This window comes from Prionailurus viverrinus, chromosome E2 (genome assembly GCF_022837055.1).
Source record: "Prionailurus viverrinus isolate Anna chromosome E2, UM_Priviv_1.0, whole genome shotgun sequence".
Taxonomy (NCBI): domain Eukaryota; kingdom Metazoa; phylum Chordata; class Mammalia; order Carnivora; family Felidae; genus Prionailurus; species Prionailurus viverrinus.
The window spans coordinates 453,122-466,400 of record NC_062575.1 but is presented as its reverse complement, the minus strand read 5'-3'; the positions used below and the strand labels follow the sequence as shown (position 1 = coordinate 466,400).

The 13,279-nt window shown below is 48.5% G+C and overlaps 1 protein-coding gene and 1 long non-coding RNA gene across 2 annotated transcripts; one reads left to right on the top strand and one right to left on the bottom strand.

The window, feature by feature from the left end:
* Positions 1 to 1,203: 1,203 nt before the first annotated feature.
* On the bottom strand, positions 1,204 to 8,255 carry ZNF132 (zinc finger protein 132). The gene is made up of 3 exons (XM_047834251.1): positions 7,549 to 8,255; positions 5,034 to 5,202; positions 1,204 to 3,670 (listed from the first exon to the last, which is right to left on the bottom strand). The coding sequence occupies exons 1-3, from the start codon at positions 7,645 to 7,647 to the stop codon at positions 1,740 to 1,742; spliced, it is 2,199 nt and encodes a 732-aa protein (XP_047690207.1). The 5' UTR covers positions 7,648 to 8,255; the 3' UTR covers positions 1,204 to 1,739.
* Positions 8,256 to 8,936: 681 nt separating this feature from the next.
* Positions 8,937 to 12,277, top strand: LOC125152455 (uncharacterized). Its single transcript, XR_007147201.1, has 2 exons — positions 8,937 to 11,239; positions 11,512 to 12,277. It is a non-coding gene; the product is annotated as an uncharacterized LOC125152455 (long non-coding RNA).
* Positions 12,278 to 13,279: the final 1,002 nt, after the last annotated feature.

The window sequence follows — 13,279 nt, the reverse complement described above, 5'->3', positions numbered from 1 at the left end:
TCAGATTCTGCGGCTCCCTCTCTGCCTCTCCCTGGCTTGTGCTCTCTCTCTCAAAAATGAATAAACATTAAAAGAAGAAGAAGAGGATGAGGAGGGGGAGGGGATGAGAAGAAGAAGAAGAAGAAGAAGAAGAAGAAGAAGAAGAAAGAAGAAGAAGAGGAAGAAGGAAGAGGAAGAAGAAGAAGAAGAGGAGGAAGAGGAGGAAGAAGAGGAAGAGGAGGAAGAAGAGGAAGAAGGAAGAGGAGGAAGAAGAAGGAATAAGAGGAAGAGGAGGAAGAAGAAGGAAGAAAAGGAAGAAGAGGAAGAGGAGGAAGAGGAGAAGGAAGAGGAAAAGGAGGAGGAGGAAGAGGAAGAAGAGGAAGAGGAAGAAGAGGAGGAAGAAGAGGAAGAGGAGGGAGAGGAGGAGGAAGAGGAGGAGGAAGAGGAAGAGGAAGAAGAAGAAGAAGAAGAAGAAGAAGAAGAAGAAGAAGAAGAGGAGGTAGTAGTAGTTCTGCACTCTTATCTCACTTGGCCAGTCACCTGGAATTTTCTGATGTACCTTTAGAACAGCCAAGTTCCCCCTAGTTTACTAGTCTTCTTCTCCACAGCCAGTGTTTCTGTACTAATGATGGCTTCCCAAATGGCCCCTGTGGGTCTCAGATTAAGTTATACTTGCCTCACCTGCAGAGCCACAGTTAATGGAGAACTGTGGTTACTCCTTATCCCCAATGGCATGGGCCTATAGTTTCCTAGTCTCCCCAACTCCCTATTACTTCACACCCAGTGTTTCTCTATCCACTAGGTGGATACAGTATTCACTAGGCCTCTACTGGCCTCCCAGGGTCATATCCCCTTATTAGGAACCAGAAGACAGCTTCTCCTCACATGGGGGAACCCAGAGTTCTCTCTGTGAACTAGGGACCTGCCCTCTAATCCAACAGACCATTCTAATGTTGCAGACTAACATCCTCCTTCTTCAGGGTGAGCTCTGGGCCTTCAGGTATCTCTGAAACACAGGCCACTATGTTTACTTTATGACCCCTTCAGTTTTTCCCAGTCCTTCAAATGCAATGCGAAGTGGGCCACAAAAGATCATAGAGCAATTCCCTATGTTCCTTTTATACCCTGAGGTAGATGTTGTCAGGTGCCCTGTATCAGCCTTCCCCCGCTCTACCTGCTTCTTTTTTCAACCTACCCCACCCCAACCCCCAAGATTAAGCTGGGTTGATCAATGAGGTCTTTATTATCATGCTGGATAGAGAAGACCAGGGTAAATGGTTCCAGGGAAGGGTAATGTGTGGGCTCAGTGGACACATCATTGGGATTACATGCAGACATGACAACATCCATGAGGAATGTGTGTCTTCCTGAGAAGCCCAAACTGGACATCCCTCAAGGCCCCTCAACCAGCCTGGGGTCAGTTCATTTCCTAACCCTCTCAGAGGCAGTGGGAATGAAGCCATTCCAATGGGCCCAGGATAAGTCTGTTTTCCTCCAGGAAAGTGGAAAGGAAGCACAGGGAGCTGTTTTTTCCATGCATATGTAGATGACTGTTGCAAATATTTGGATCCAGGCAGGTTCAAAACGGATTTGTGCTCCATAGGGGAGAGAGCTCAGCTCTGGGCTGCTGAGAAAGGCCAGGGTAGCTTTTGAAGACTTTTCCAAATTAGTGGTACCTGTAGGTAACTTCTCTGTGGGTATTCTCCAAGTTTGACTTGGCTGAAAATCTTCTCAGAAGGACCATTTCCATAAGACTCCACTCAGGTATGAATCCTTTTATGCTGAGCAAGATTGCAAAGACGGCTAAAAATTTTTCCACAGTGGCCACACTCATAAGTCCTTTCTCTGGTGTGTACTATCTGGTGTCGAACAAGTGTGGATCGTTCACTAAAGGCTTTCCCACATTGGCTGCACTCATAGGGCCTTTCCCGTGTGTGAACTCTCTGGTGACGAACCAGGTGAGAATTATTGCTGAAGGCTCTCCCGCACTCACTGCACTCATAAGGCCTTTCTCCAGTGTGAACTCTCCAGTGATAAATAAGGCTGGACTTTCGGCTAAAGAACTTCCCACATTCGCTGCACTGATAAGGCCTTTCTCCAGTGTGAACTTTCTGATGTTTAATGAGAATGGAGTTCTGGCTAAAGAATTTCCCACATTCACTGCACTCATAAGGCCTTTCTCTTGTGTGAACTCTCCAGTGCTCAATGAGACTGGAACTGTGAGCAAAGGCTTTCCCACATTCACTGCACTCATAAGGCCTTTCGCCGGTGTGAATTCTCCAGTGCTGAATCAGGCTGGAGCTGCGACTGAAGGCCTTTCTACATTCACTGCATTCATAAGGCCTTTGCCCGGTATGTACTTTCTGGTGCTGAATGAGAGTGGAGCTATTGCTGAAGGCTTTTCCACATTCACTGCACTCAAAAGGCCGTTCTCCAGTGTGAACTTTCTGATGTCGAAGGAGGTGGGAGCTCTGGCTGAAGTCTCTTCCACATTCACTGCACTCAAAAGGCCGTTCTCCAGTGTGAACTTTCTGGTGCTGAGCAAGGTTGGAGTTATTATTAAAAGCTCTTCCACACTCGCTGCACTCATAAGGCCTTTCTCCAGTGTGAACTCTCCAGTGTTGAATGAGAGCAGAGCTACGGCTGAAGGCTTTACCACATTGATTGCACTCATATGGTCTTACTTGGGTGTGAACTTTCTGGTGCCGAAGGAAATTAGAGCTTTGGCTGAAGGCTCTTCCACATTTGCTGCACTCAAAAGGCCTTTCTCCAGTGTGAACTTTCTCATGTCGAGTGAGGTGTGACCTGTTATTAAAGGCTTTCCCACATTCACTGCACTCATAAGGTCTTTCTCCTGTATGAATTCGCTGGTGATGAACAAGTGTGAGTTTGTGGCTGAAGGTTTTCCCGCAATCATTGCACTTATAATGTTTTACTCCAGTGTGAAATTTCTGGTGCTTCCTCAGTTTAGAAGGGTGACTGAAGGTCTTCTCACACTCTTTACATACATGACATGTCTCTTCATTATGACATTTTTGGTGATTAACAAGGGTTGATTTCTCCTCTAAGGAATTTTCAACTGTTGGGCATCTAAACAGTGTCTCTTCAGAATGAATTCTCAGGTGGTTGAGGAGGGTGGAGCTCTTCTGAAAGACTTTTCCACAGTCATTGCACTTGAAGAGCTCCTGGGTGGAATGGACTTCTAAGAGCTGCTCAAGATTAGAACTGTGTGAAAAGGCCTTCCTGCACTCTGTGCTTCTATATGGCTTCCCACTGCTCTCAATGGCTGGATGCTGGAAGAGGTCATGGCTGTCCAAGGCATCCTCACCATCTTCCCCACAAGTGAAAGGCTTCTCTGACAGATGGACTATAGAGCGTTCCACAAATGAGTCCCTGTCCTTGTCCCATCTGAAGGGCTTTTCTCTACTGTGCTTCTCCTGGTGCTGGTGAAGGTTCACACTGAACCAAAACTCTCTTCCACATGCTACACATGTATAGAGGGTACTCTCAGGATATGTTCTTTGATGTTCATCCAGGTGCAAAATGTCTTTCAAGAATGGGCCACACATATCACAGGTGTCAGCCTTCTGCGTGGAAGGATTTGCAGTGGGGATCCTGACCTGTAACATCCCTTGTATAGAAGCATTCTGCTTGGAATGGGCCCCCTCATCTTCCACTCCATGCCAACAACCTAAAAGCAGAGAAATTTCTGGTAACCTGAGTGCTCCACTTGGTGTAAAGGGTGATTTCATTAGAAATGTGTGGCTGGACATATACAGCAATGGGTCCAAGGGATGGTGACAGGTCAAGGGGGCCAGAAGAAGAGTGAAGGGCCCACTGTGTAGGACAGGGATAGCCAAGCTACAGAATAAAGGAGGCCTTACTAGAGGAAATGACAAAGGACTTGAATAGACATTTCTTAAAAGGAGATATGTATATATACATACACATAAACAAATGGCCAACAAGCACATGAAAAGTTGCTCAACATCATTAGTTATTAGAGAAATGCAAACCAAAACTACAGTGAGATACCATTTCACACCAACTAGGCTATCTATAAGAAAACAGACAATAGCAAGTGTTGATAAGGAAGTAGAAAAATTGGAACACTCATACACTGCAGTGGGAATATAAAATGGTGCCGCCAATTTGGAAAACACCTTGGCAATTCCACTATGTATCTACCCAAGAGAAATGAAAACATACTTACGTAAAAACTTGTACATGAATGTTCATAGCAACATTTTTCATAACAGCCAAAAAGTGGAAACAAGACAAATGCTCATCAACTGATGAATGAATAAACAAACCATTGTATATCTACACAATGGAATATTATTTGGCCATAAAAAAGAATGAAGTACTTGTAAATGCTACAACGTGGATTAACCTTACAAACATTACATTAACTGAAAGCCATTCACAGAGAAACATATACTGTGTGACTCCATTTATATGAAATGTTTAAATAAGCAAATCTATATAGTCATAAAGTATATTAGCAGTTGCCTAAGGCTGAGGAAGAAGAGATGAGGGAAGATGGGGAATGACTGTTAATGGGTACAATTTCTCTTTAGGTGATAAAATTGTTAGATTATGGTGATATTTATACAACTCTGCAAATACCTAAAAACCACTGAATTATACATTCTGAAGTATGAATTTTATGGTATAGCTCAACAAAGTTAAAAAAAAAAAAAGTCCCATGGGGAAGGGACAGATTCTGGGCATGGCCCCATAGTGGGTCACCGAGCCGGAAGTTGGTCTAGCTTAGTGGGATCCATCAGGCACACCATATGTCCCTGATCCCCAACCTCTGTTCCCACAAGGCCCCTGGGCAACAGCTATTAGGACTATTTATGAGGCTGCTCAGAGAAATACAAGGAGAATGCACATAGCCCAGTCCTAGCATCCACAGCATCTATAACAGGAAACCTGGGAAGAACCAGTGCCAATGGTCCAACTTTGGGATGAACGGAAAACTCTCTATGGGAAGAAGGTAAAAGGGAAGAAGCTGGTCACCATGCTGGGACAGGGCAGAAAGGCCTTACCAAGTGAGGTCATGAGCTCAAAGTTCTCCAGCATAACATTGTGGTACAGGTCCCTCTGGCCTGCATCAAGAAGCCCCCACTCCTCCTTGGAAAAGTACACAGCCACATCTTCAAAGGTCACTGGGCTTTGCAATGATGAAACAGCTAAGCTAGAAGGCCAACAGATGGGCTGAAAAGCAAACAAAAAGTCAAATGGACACATCCAGTTCCTTGACCTATGACTCAGAGTTCTGCTACATCTACCACTGGCATCTTCTCTTCTTGTGACTCCCTCAGTCCATCCTTCCCTCACCCACCCACAGCTCCTCCTCCTCCTCAGGCACCCACCTCAGAGGAGATAAGAGGCCCTGTCACCACAGATGTCCCTTTATCCTTGTAGTCTCACTAGTTACTGTAGCCAGGCCAATCCAATCCAATCTAGAGGAACAAAAAGCTGATACGGATGCTGTCTGTGCTCTGTGCTAGCCAGGAACCCACTCTTCACACTAAACAAGCTCCTTTGTGTCTCCCAGATCACACCTCCCAAGTATAAGAAAATTTGGACTCTCTTTCCTCCCTTAAGCCTCTAGTGCCAGGGCCCTGGGCCCATTGGTTCACATTCCCTTACCTTGTACATGTCACTCTTTGGACACCCACTCCCCAGCCCCCACCCTCCCTTCCTGTCCACACCACAGGCATATCCCTAGTTCCTATATCCCACTGTGCACATGGCATACCCAACATAAAATGGGCAACCAGGATCCAATACTAAGCCTGGCTTGCCCCACATCTCCAAAAATCGCCACTGCCAGAGACAATCATCACTTCTGGTTAATGCCTCCCCACTTTGCCTTGTTGCTTCAGCCTTCAGCTCCCCAAAACCATGAATAGATCTTAAACACCCCTGCTCTCTTCCACCTCCACCCTCTACATGCTTTCCCTTCAGCAGTCATAGCTGTTTTCACAGATAGACAAATCCCAGACCCTAGGCTTGGGGACTCTTAGTTTAGACTGACCCTTTCTGCCCCTGATTACTCCTCCACCCTGAAAAAAACCCCAGACCCCAAGGAGGATGGCCACAAAAACCTGGTGAGCTGTAGAGAGGTAAACCAGTCTCATCTCAGACCCCACTGTCATCCTACCTCTGTTACTTTCATGCTTCATTTTTTTCATCCCAGGTCTAGTCTCTAGGTAGAGGCTTGGTCACCATTTTGGTCAACCCCCAGCCACACATAATGTCGACACACAAGTCTCCCTTGGATGTCTCCAGCCTGGACAGGCATAAAGCATACTTGGCACTTCCATTTGGCAGTCTACAGGACACCTCAAATACAATACGGCTAAAACCTAGCTCTTCATCTTCCCTCTGAAATCTACTCCTCACGCCAACTTCCACACCTGACAAACTTGTCTGGGTCAACCCTGATATCTCACTGCCTCACAGCAGGAAATCTAGTCCACCCTACTTAAAAGGGAGATTCAGGAGCCAACAATTTCTCCTACTTCTACCTTTGGTCCAGCCACCAAAGCACACACTTGAACTGTTGCAGTCACTCAATGGAAGACTCAGTGGTCTTCCTGCCTCCAACTTCACCTCCAGAGAGAACTCTGTTCTCTCCTGGCCATCCAGAGGGAGCCTATTAAGATCCGAATCAGATCACCTCCCTCCTCTGCTCTAAACTTTCCGGGATTCACCATGCTCAGAATGGAGACCCAGCTCCTCAGCCTGCCATTCCAGGCCGAGACCTGTCCCCATGCTTTCTATGTTCACCAGATGAAATGCAGACCTGCAGTTCCTTGAACACTTCCACCTTATACTCACCTTCAAGAAATTTGCACATGCTGGTCCCTGTGCCTGGGATACCCTTCCAGACCTTATCCCATAGGATTCCAGAAATATGAACGTTGGCGGGGGGGGGGGGGGGGGGGGGGAGGTCATCAAGAGGATGTGACTGCCAGTTGACCCATGACCTGGACCTGGGCAATGGGAGGCTTGTCATCATCTCCTGTCCTTGGAATGTGTACCTTGGAATGTGTATTCTTCCCCACTCCCAGAAATTCCCCCAGGGATATAGCCTTGAGATTGTGATCTGACACTGACACCATCTGGATGGTATACTTGACTGAACCAAGTTAAAGTCTCCATATAAACTTTTAAGATTTGTTGGCCTGGTGTGGAGATCTACTCTTGTGGCTGCCCAAGGCAAGCTTCGTATGTACCTGTCCTTGCTTATTAAACCTCCACCAACCAGTCTGGAGTGACGTGCCTCTTTCTTCACTCTCTCCCTACCCTCCACCTCTGGGGTCGGTTTCAGATTACACCAGGGCAGCTCCTGAGGAGGTTGCTAACTTACAGTGAACCCATCCATATAACGTCCAGCCTGGATTCAGGATGCTAGGAAGAGTGACCCTGGCTGGGCTCCAGACTCAAGTGTAGGCGAAGAGTCCAGGACACCATCATTCTCTTGTACAGGGGCTCCAGGATCGGGAGGGCAGGGATACCAGCGGGCGAAGAACTGGGGCACCCTCCACTCACCTGCCCGGGGTCCATCAGTGAGGTTGCTGGCCTGGTCAGAGTCTGTGGAGTGGGCGGGGCCGTGCAAGGCAGCGACAGTGACAAGCACTGCGGGGTCATCCAAAACCCTACGCCTCCACTGCCCGGGATGACCGCGTGCTGACGGTCGCACTCAGGGTTTTAGTAAGTCTTCCCCCGTATAAAATGCGCCCAAGGACCTGGGAGCGGTCTCCGGGGACCGTGGGGCTAAGGCGGAGTACATTACCTCCGTTCTACATCTGGGGAAACCAAGGCTCAGGAAGGAGGAACCATTAGCCGAGGGGTAAAAGTGCATGCAGTGGTGCGGTGACAGTCCCGGGACTTCCCTATGCCCATCTCTGGTCCCAGCAGCCGACTGCCATCCAGCCCACCAACCGCGCGGCGAAGATTGCAATGGCGACGACGGAAGTCCCGCCCCGTCCTCTGCTGCTAGCGCAGAAACGCCCAGACTCTGAGCGGGCAAATGCTCTGGGCCCGCCGCTCGCAACCACGCTAGTTCCTACAACCAGTAGCTGTGCCTCCGGGTCGTTGCCTGGGTGATCAGGACACACACACACACACACACACACACACACACACACACACACACACACACACGATCAGGACACACACACACACACACACACACACACACACACACGCGCGCGCGCGTGTCGCGTCACTGCTCACGCGTCGCGAACTACATTCCCCAGAAAGCCTCTCATCAAGCGTCTTCTCAGAGCTTCCCAGGGAGAACCTGGGCGAGGGGCGTTTCCGAGGCCGCGGTCTGGGCTCTGGCCAATGATAGCCTAGGGGAGAGGCGTTTCCGGAACCGCCGCGCCAGCGCGTGGTGGCTTCTGGTTTTCGGTTGTTTCTTTGGCAGCTTGCCGTTTTATCGGTGTTGGAGGAGGAACCAAGTTGCCTGGCTGTGGATGGTGTCGGGAGGCTCACCGGGCCTGCGGGAACGGATGCAGGGAAGATTCGAGAGTCGGGGAGATTCCGTCTCCGTGCCCTGTGCACCCCTTGACCCCAGAGAATGTCCTGACTACCCAAGCCCGGATATCCTTGGCAGTAGGGGGGGCGACCTCGCGGGGATGTCTGCAAGGACCTCCTTTGGAGCCCGCCCGGGAGTCGTCGCCCTTGGCGTTGTGTCTGCTTTACAGAGCGGGGGACGGAGGCTCAAAGCCACGCGTTCCGAGGTCATGACCAGCTTGTGGCTGGACTACGGGCGTGATGAGTGAGCCGATCAACTAGTCACGGCTGAAGGATTCTTCCACCCGACCTGACTCGGAGTCCCAGTGTCCTGAGTCCCCGACTGAGCTACAGGCCTCGATGTTCTGGATGATGGAGCGTTCGCAGGTGGGGAGTCTTCATCCCAGAATTCGGTATGTTAAGATGTAGAGGGTACAGACAGAGGGATCTGTATGTGCAAAGATTCGGAGGTGAGACTGACCTGAGAACATTCAGGAAAATTCTCATTCTTCCACTGCATGAAGAGAGGAGTCCTTCCTCTATTCATTGGCTGAATGTGCTGGGAGTCGTAGAAATTTTTGAATAGAAGCGGAATATCCATTGTCTGGATTTAGGATTTTGAAAGTATTCCAATGAATACCAAGTAAACATACTGAGTGAACACACCGGTGGGAGAGGGGTTGTGGCCAGGGGTTGTGAGGATGCTGCTGCAATATTCTTCCAGACAGTTATGATGATGGCCTGTCCAGGGTAGAAGTAGGAGAGGTGAGAGAAGTGATCAGATTTCGGTTAGATTTTCAAGATGAAGTTAATGGGATTTCCTGCTACATGTGAACGTAAGTGGTGGATAAAAGACCATCCCGAGTGTTTAGGAAGAATGAGATATTGTACATGGAGATGGGAGTTTGGCAAGAGGAGGATATTTTGGGGAAGATTAGCAGTTGGATTTTGTAGATGTGGACTTCTAAGTGGAAGTGACTACGTGCCATGGACACATAGGGAGTTTTGGTTTGGCCTCCGATCTCCAGGTTGCAGTTCACTGGTGGCCTGGACCAAGGAAGGGTCTGAGAATGGCATTTTGGAAGGAGAGTCTTAGGTTGTGGTTGCAGATAAGTGGCCCTGAGGTGAGTGTGGGGTGTCCAGGATAAGGACCAGTGGCCGGGTGGAGGAGATGGGTGCAGAAAAGGAGAAGCACTGTCCAAAGATCAATGGATCCGGGGAGAGGGCACATCCAGGAGGAGGGCCCACCCTTTCAGATATGAGAGGGTAAGCAGGCATGTCAGGGGACAAGGTTGGGAGACATAAAGGGAGGTGGCCGCAGGACAGAGACTGGGGTCCCAGGTCCCATGCCCAGTGCTTAGGTTGCATCCATCTGCTCCCTGGCCTGCTATAGCAAGGCCCAGTGACTTTTAAGAAGGTCACATACTGCTTTCAGAAAAAGTGGGTCTCCTTCATGAGACACGGTAGGGCTACTACCATGACATGGTGCTGTCCTCACCAGGTTAGGCCACTGTGTTCCCCATGGGGTATGCGGCTGGTCCTGGTGCTGGCCCATGTCTTGATACATCTTCTCCCAGACTGCTGTATAAACAACTCCAGTATCTTTTAGGTCAAGGGTCAAAAGTATCACAACTTGCATAGCAGATCACATCCAGCTTGGTTATTATCTGGCCAAGTGACCCAGTTGAGGTGTGTTGCTTTTCTTTCTCCTCTGTCACACTTCCTCATTCCAGCAGGTTTTCTGCCAGCTGCCCCTTGTCAGCCCCTGTGATGGCACATGGACACAGACACGATCACTGATTGTGGGGACAATGCACCTTTCCCCTGAGATCTTTCCTGGTTGTTCATTTTGTGAGGTTCAGTTCTCCAGATGCATAAGTGATCCTTATCCACCTCAGTCTGTCATGGGTGAATCATGACAGACCTGGGGCTGGCCTCTCACAAGCCACTTGACCCCTCATGACTGCCTGCACTACCACCAATGTGGTCACCCAAGGTGAACATGGCCAGAAGACCTGGACAGGGCAGCTTGAATCAGTCCATGACCAGAGAGGCCCATGGAGGACCAGTTCTGGTCAGTGCAAGACTGGTAGGGGAGGGCCTGTGGCAGCGGGCTTGTTTCTCACCTGGTACCTGACCTGTGCCCTCTCTTACCCTGGTGCCAAAGTGAGTAGCCATGCCTCTTTTCTGTCATTCTGGAACTTCATTCTACTTTCCCTTGACTCATATTTCCTGGCTGATCGCTCTGTATCCTTTTCCTCTCAGCCTTTCGCCTTCTCCCCTTTTATGGTCAGATCCTCCACCATTGGCCTCCCCTTAACATGTTCTGAGCTGATACGTATCCTTAAGTAGTTCTTGAAAGGGTGCCTGCGTAGCTCAGTCGGTTGAATGTCCAACTCTTGATTTCAGCCCAGGTCATGATCCCAGGGTCATGGGATCAAGCCCCCATCTGGGTCCATGCTGAGTGTGGAGCCTGCTTGAGATATTCTCTCTCTCTCTCTCTCTCTCTCTCTCTCTCTCTCTCTCTCTCTCTCAAAAATTTTTTTAAGGAAAAAGAAAGTTTATCTCTTCATGGGACTGCTTGCTTCCTCTAAGGAAGGTGGATATAATGTCAGTGGCTGGACCACCCTCACTGCATAGCACCTGCCTGTCACCAGACACCGAGGCCCTTTTGCAGAACTCACAGAGAACTGACACTGAAGAGACACCCAGTAAACACATGGTATGTGGAGAGGTGTTCAATCAATAAAAAATACCAGAATGGGGGGCGCCTTGGTGGCTCAGTTGATATGGAGCAGCCGACTACAGCTCAGGTCATGATCTCGCGGTTCATGGGTTCAAGCCCCTACGTCAGGCTCTGTGCTGACAGCTCAGAGCCTGGAGCCTGCTTCAGATTCTGTGTCTCCCTCTTTTTCTGCCCCGCTCCTACTCGCACTCTGTCTCTCTCTCAAAAATAAGTAAAACATTAAAAAAAAATTTTTTTTTAATTTTCAGAATGGGAAAAAAATCCCAAGTACATTGGGAAGATGGGAAGGCCTTCACCTTTGTCTCCATTCTGAGAAAGCAGAAGTACATTCATGTCTTCAAATGTCATGATTGTTGTAATGTGAGAAAGCCTCCAGCCAGAGCTCTATTCCTTTTGAGAATGAGAATGTTTGCCCCTTAGAAAACACTCATTAAGGCAGGGAGTGTGGCCCAGCCTTGAGCAAACATTTGCATTTCCCCTTGCACCAAAGGAGTCAAGTGCCGAGAATGTGGGCATCTGCATTCAGAGCTCTATTCTTGTTAGCACCAAAAGATTCATGCCAGAGAACAGTTGTACAAATGCAGTAACCACCTGAAAGCTCTCAGGAAAATTGAACCTCTTTCACACAGTCCCCACTGGAGAAAGGCATAAGGAGTGCAGCTGGTGTTGGATAGCCTCCTTGCCCAGATTTAATCAAGTTTTGCAGCAGCAAGTTACTGCATTGTGAGTGTAGTGAGTAGGAGAGCAAAGCAGCTCCTGCTGGGTCCTGCATAGAAATATTCACACTGGAGAAAGCTCCTGTGTGTACAGCTGGTATGGGAGACTCAGCCACAGCTCCTGCCCACCAACCAGCACAAAACCTTCACTAGTGAAAAGCCATTTTAGGAGCAGTGAATTTAGTAAAGTCTTCAGCTGCCCCCGCCCCCCCCTTTTTTTTTTTAACATTTTCTTTTAAATGATGTTTTAAAAACTTCATTCAATATAAAAGAATTAACACCTGAAAAATACCATATACAAATAGCCTTCAGCCACAAGTTGTACCTTGTATAGAAATTATTTTTTTTTTAAATTTTTAACGCTTATTTATTTCTGAGAGGGGGGAGGGGCAGAGAGAGAGGGAGACAGAGGATCCAAAGCAGACTCTGCGCTGTGAGCACAGAGCCTGATGTGGGGCTCGAACCCACAACCATGAGATCATGACCTGAGCTGAAATCAAGAGTCGGCTGTTCAACCGACTGATCCACCTGGCGCCGCAGAACTTCTACCTGCAGAGATAACTCCACCAATGCCCTGTAAGGGCCCCTATAGGGGCCATACTGTACTTTGTGACCAGCTGTCACACCGCTGGGTGCTATGGAAAATGTCCTTCTGTGTTTGATGGTCATCTATTACTCAATGTAAGCAGCCCCTGTTCCCTGCTTGCCCTCCTCTGGAGGGATGGTGGTGGCCCTGCACCCATTGAAGTGATGTCCTACTGCTCACCCATGACTGAGTTTGGCACGGACATGACTCTTGCTCTGAGCAAGAGGCCTGATAAGATAGTTCCTGGAGGGCTTCTAGGGAAGTTTTCCCATTGTTTATGGACCTTGTGAAATCTGCCTTTGACATCCATGATGTCTTCATTGAGTTTCTCTAGGTACTCATAACATAGTTTATATGCGTTGCTATCATTACCCAGCTCTGGTACCATGACTTCAGACTGCTCTGCACCATTTGATACTGAATACATCACCAATTAATTCACCTTTGATATTGGAGTTCTGTTTATCGGGAGTGAATTGGAAACAGAACAGAGTTCTCAGACTGGTTATCAGGTTCCCTATAGCACCTGACAGGGCACAACAGTAAGGCATGGAGCATTTCTGACCAGATGTGACCCAATTTGCATTTCTACCCCATGTTCTCTGACAAAGAATGAAAGCCTCTGTGTTCTGAAGCTTCTCACCTGGAGTTCGCCTGGAAAAGCCAGTCAACAGTCTGGAAGAAGCAAGATAATGGTCTGTGTTTTAGGAAATG

Coding starts and splice junctions, on each gene's coding strand:
- ZNF132 (XM_047834251.1), bottom strand. CDS start 7,647: ATGACCCCGCAGTGCTTGTCACTGTCGCTGCCTTGCACGGCCCCGCCC. Junction 5,203..7,548: donor CACTGATGGACCCCGGGCAG/GTGAGTGGAGGG, acceptor TTTGCTTTTCAG/CCCATCTGTTGGCCTTCTAG. Junction 3,671..5,033: donor TGAGCTCATGACCTCACTTG/GTAAGGCCTTTC, acceptor CTCTGCTTTTAG/GTTGTTGGCATGGAGTGGAA.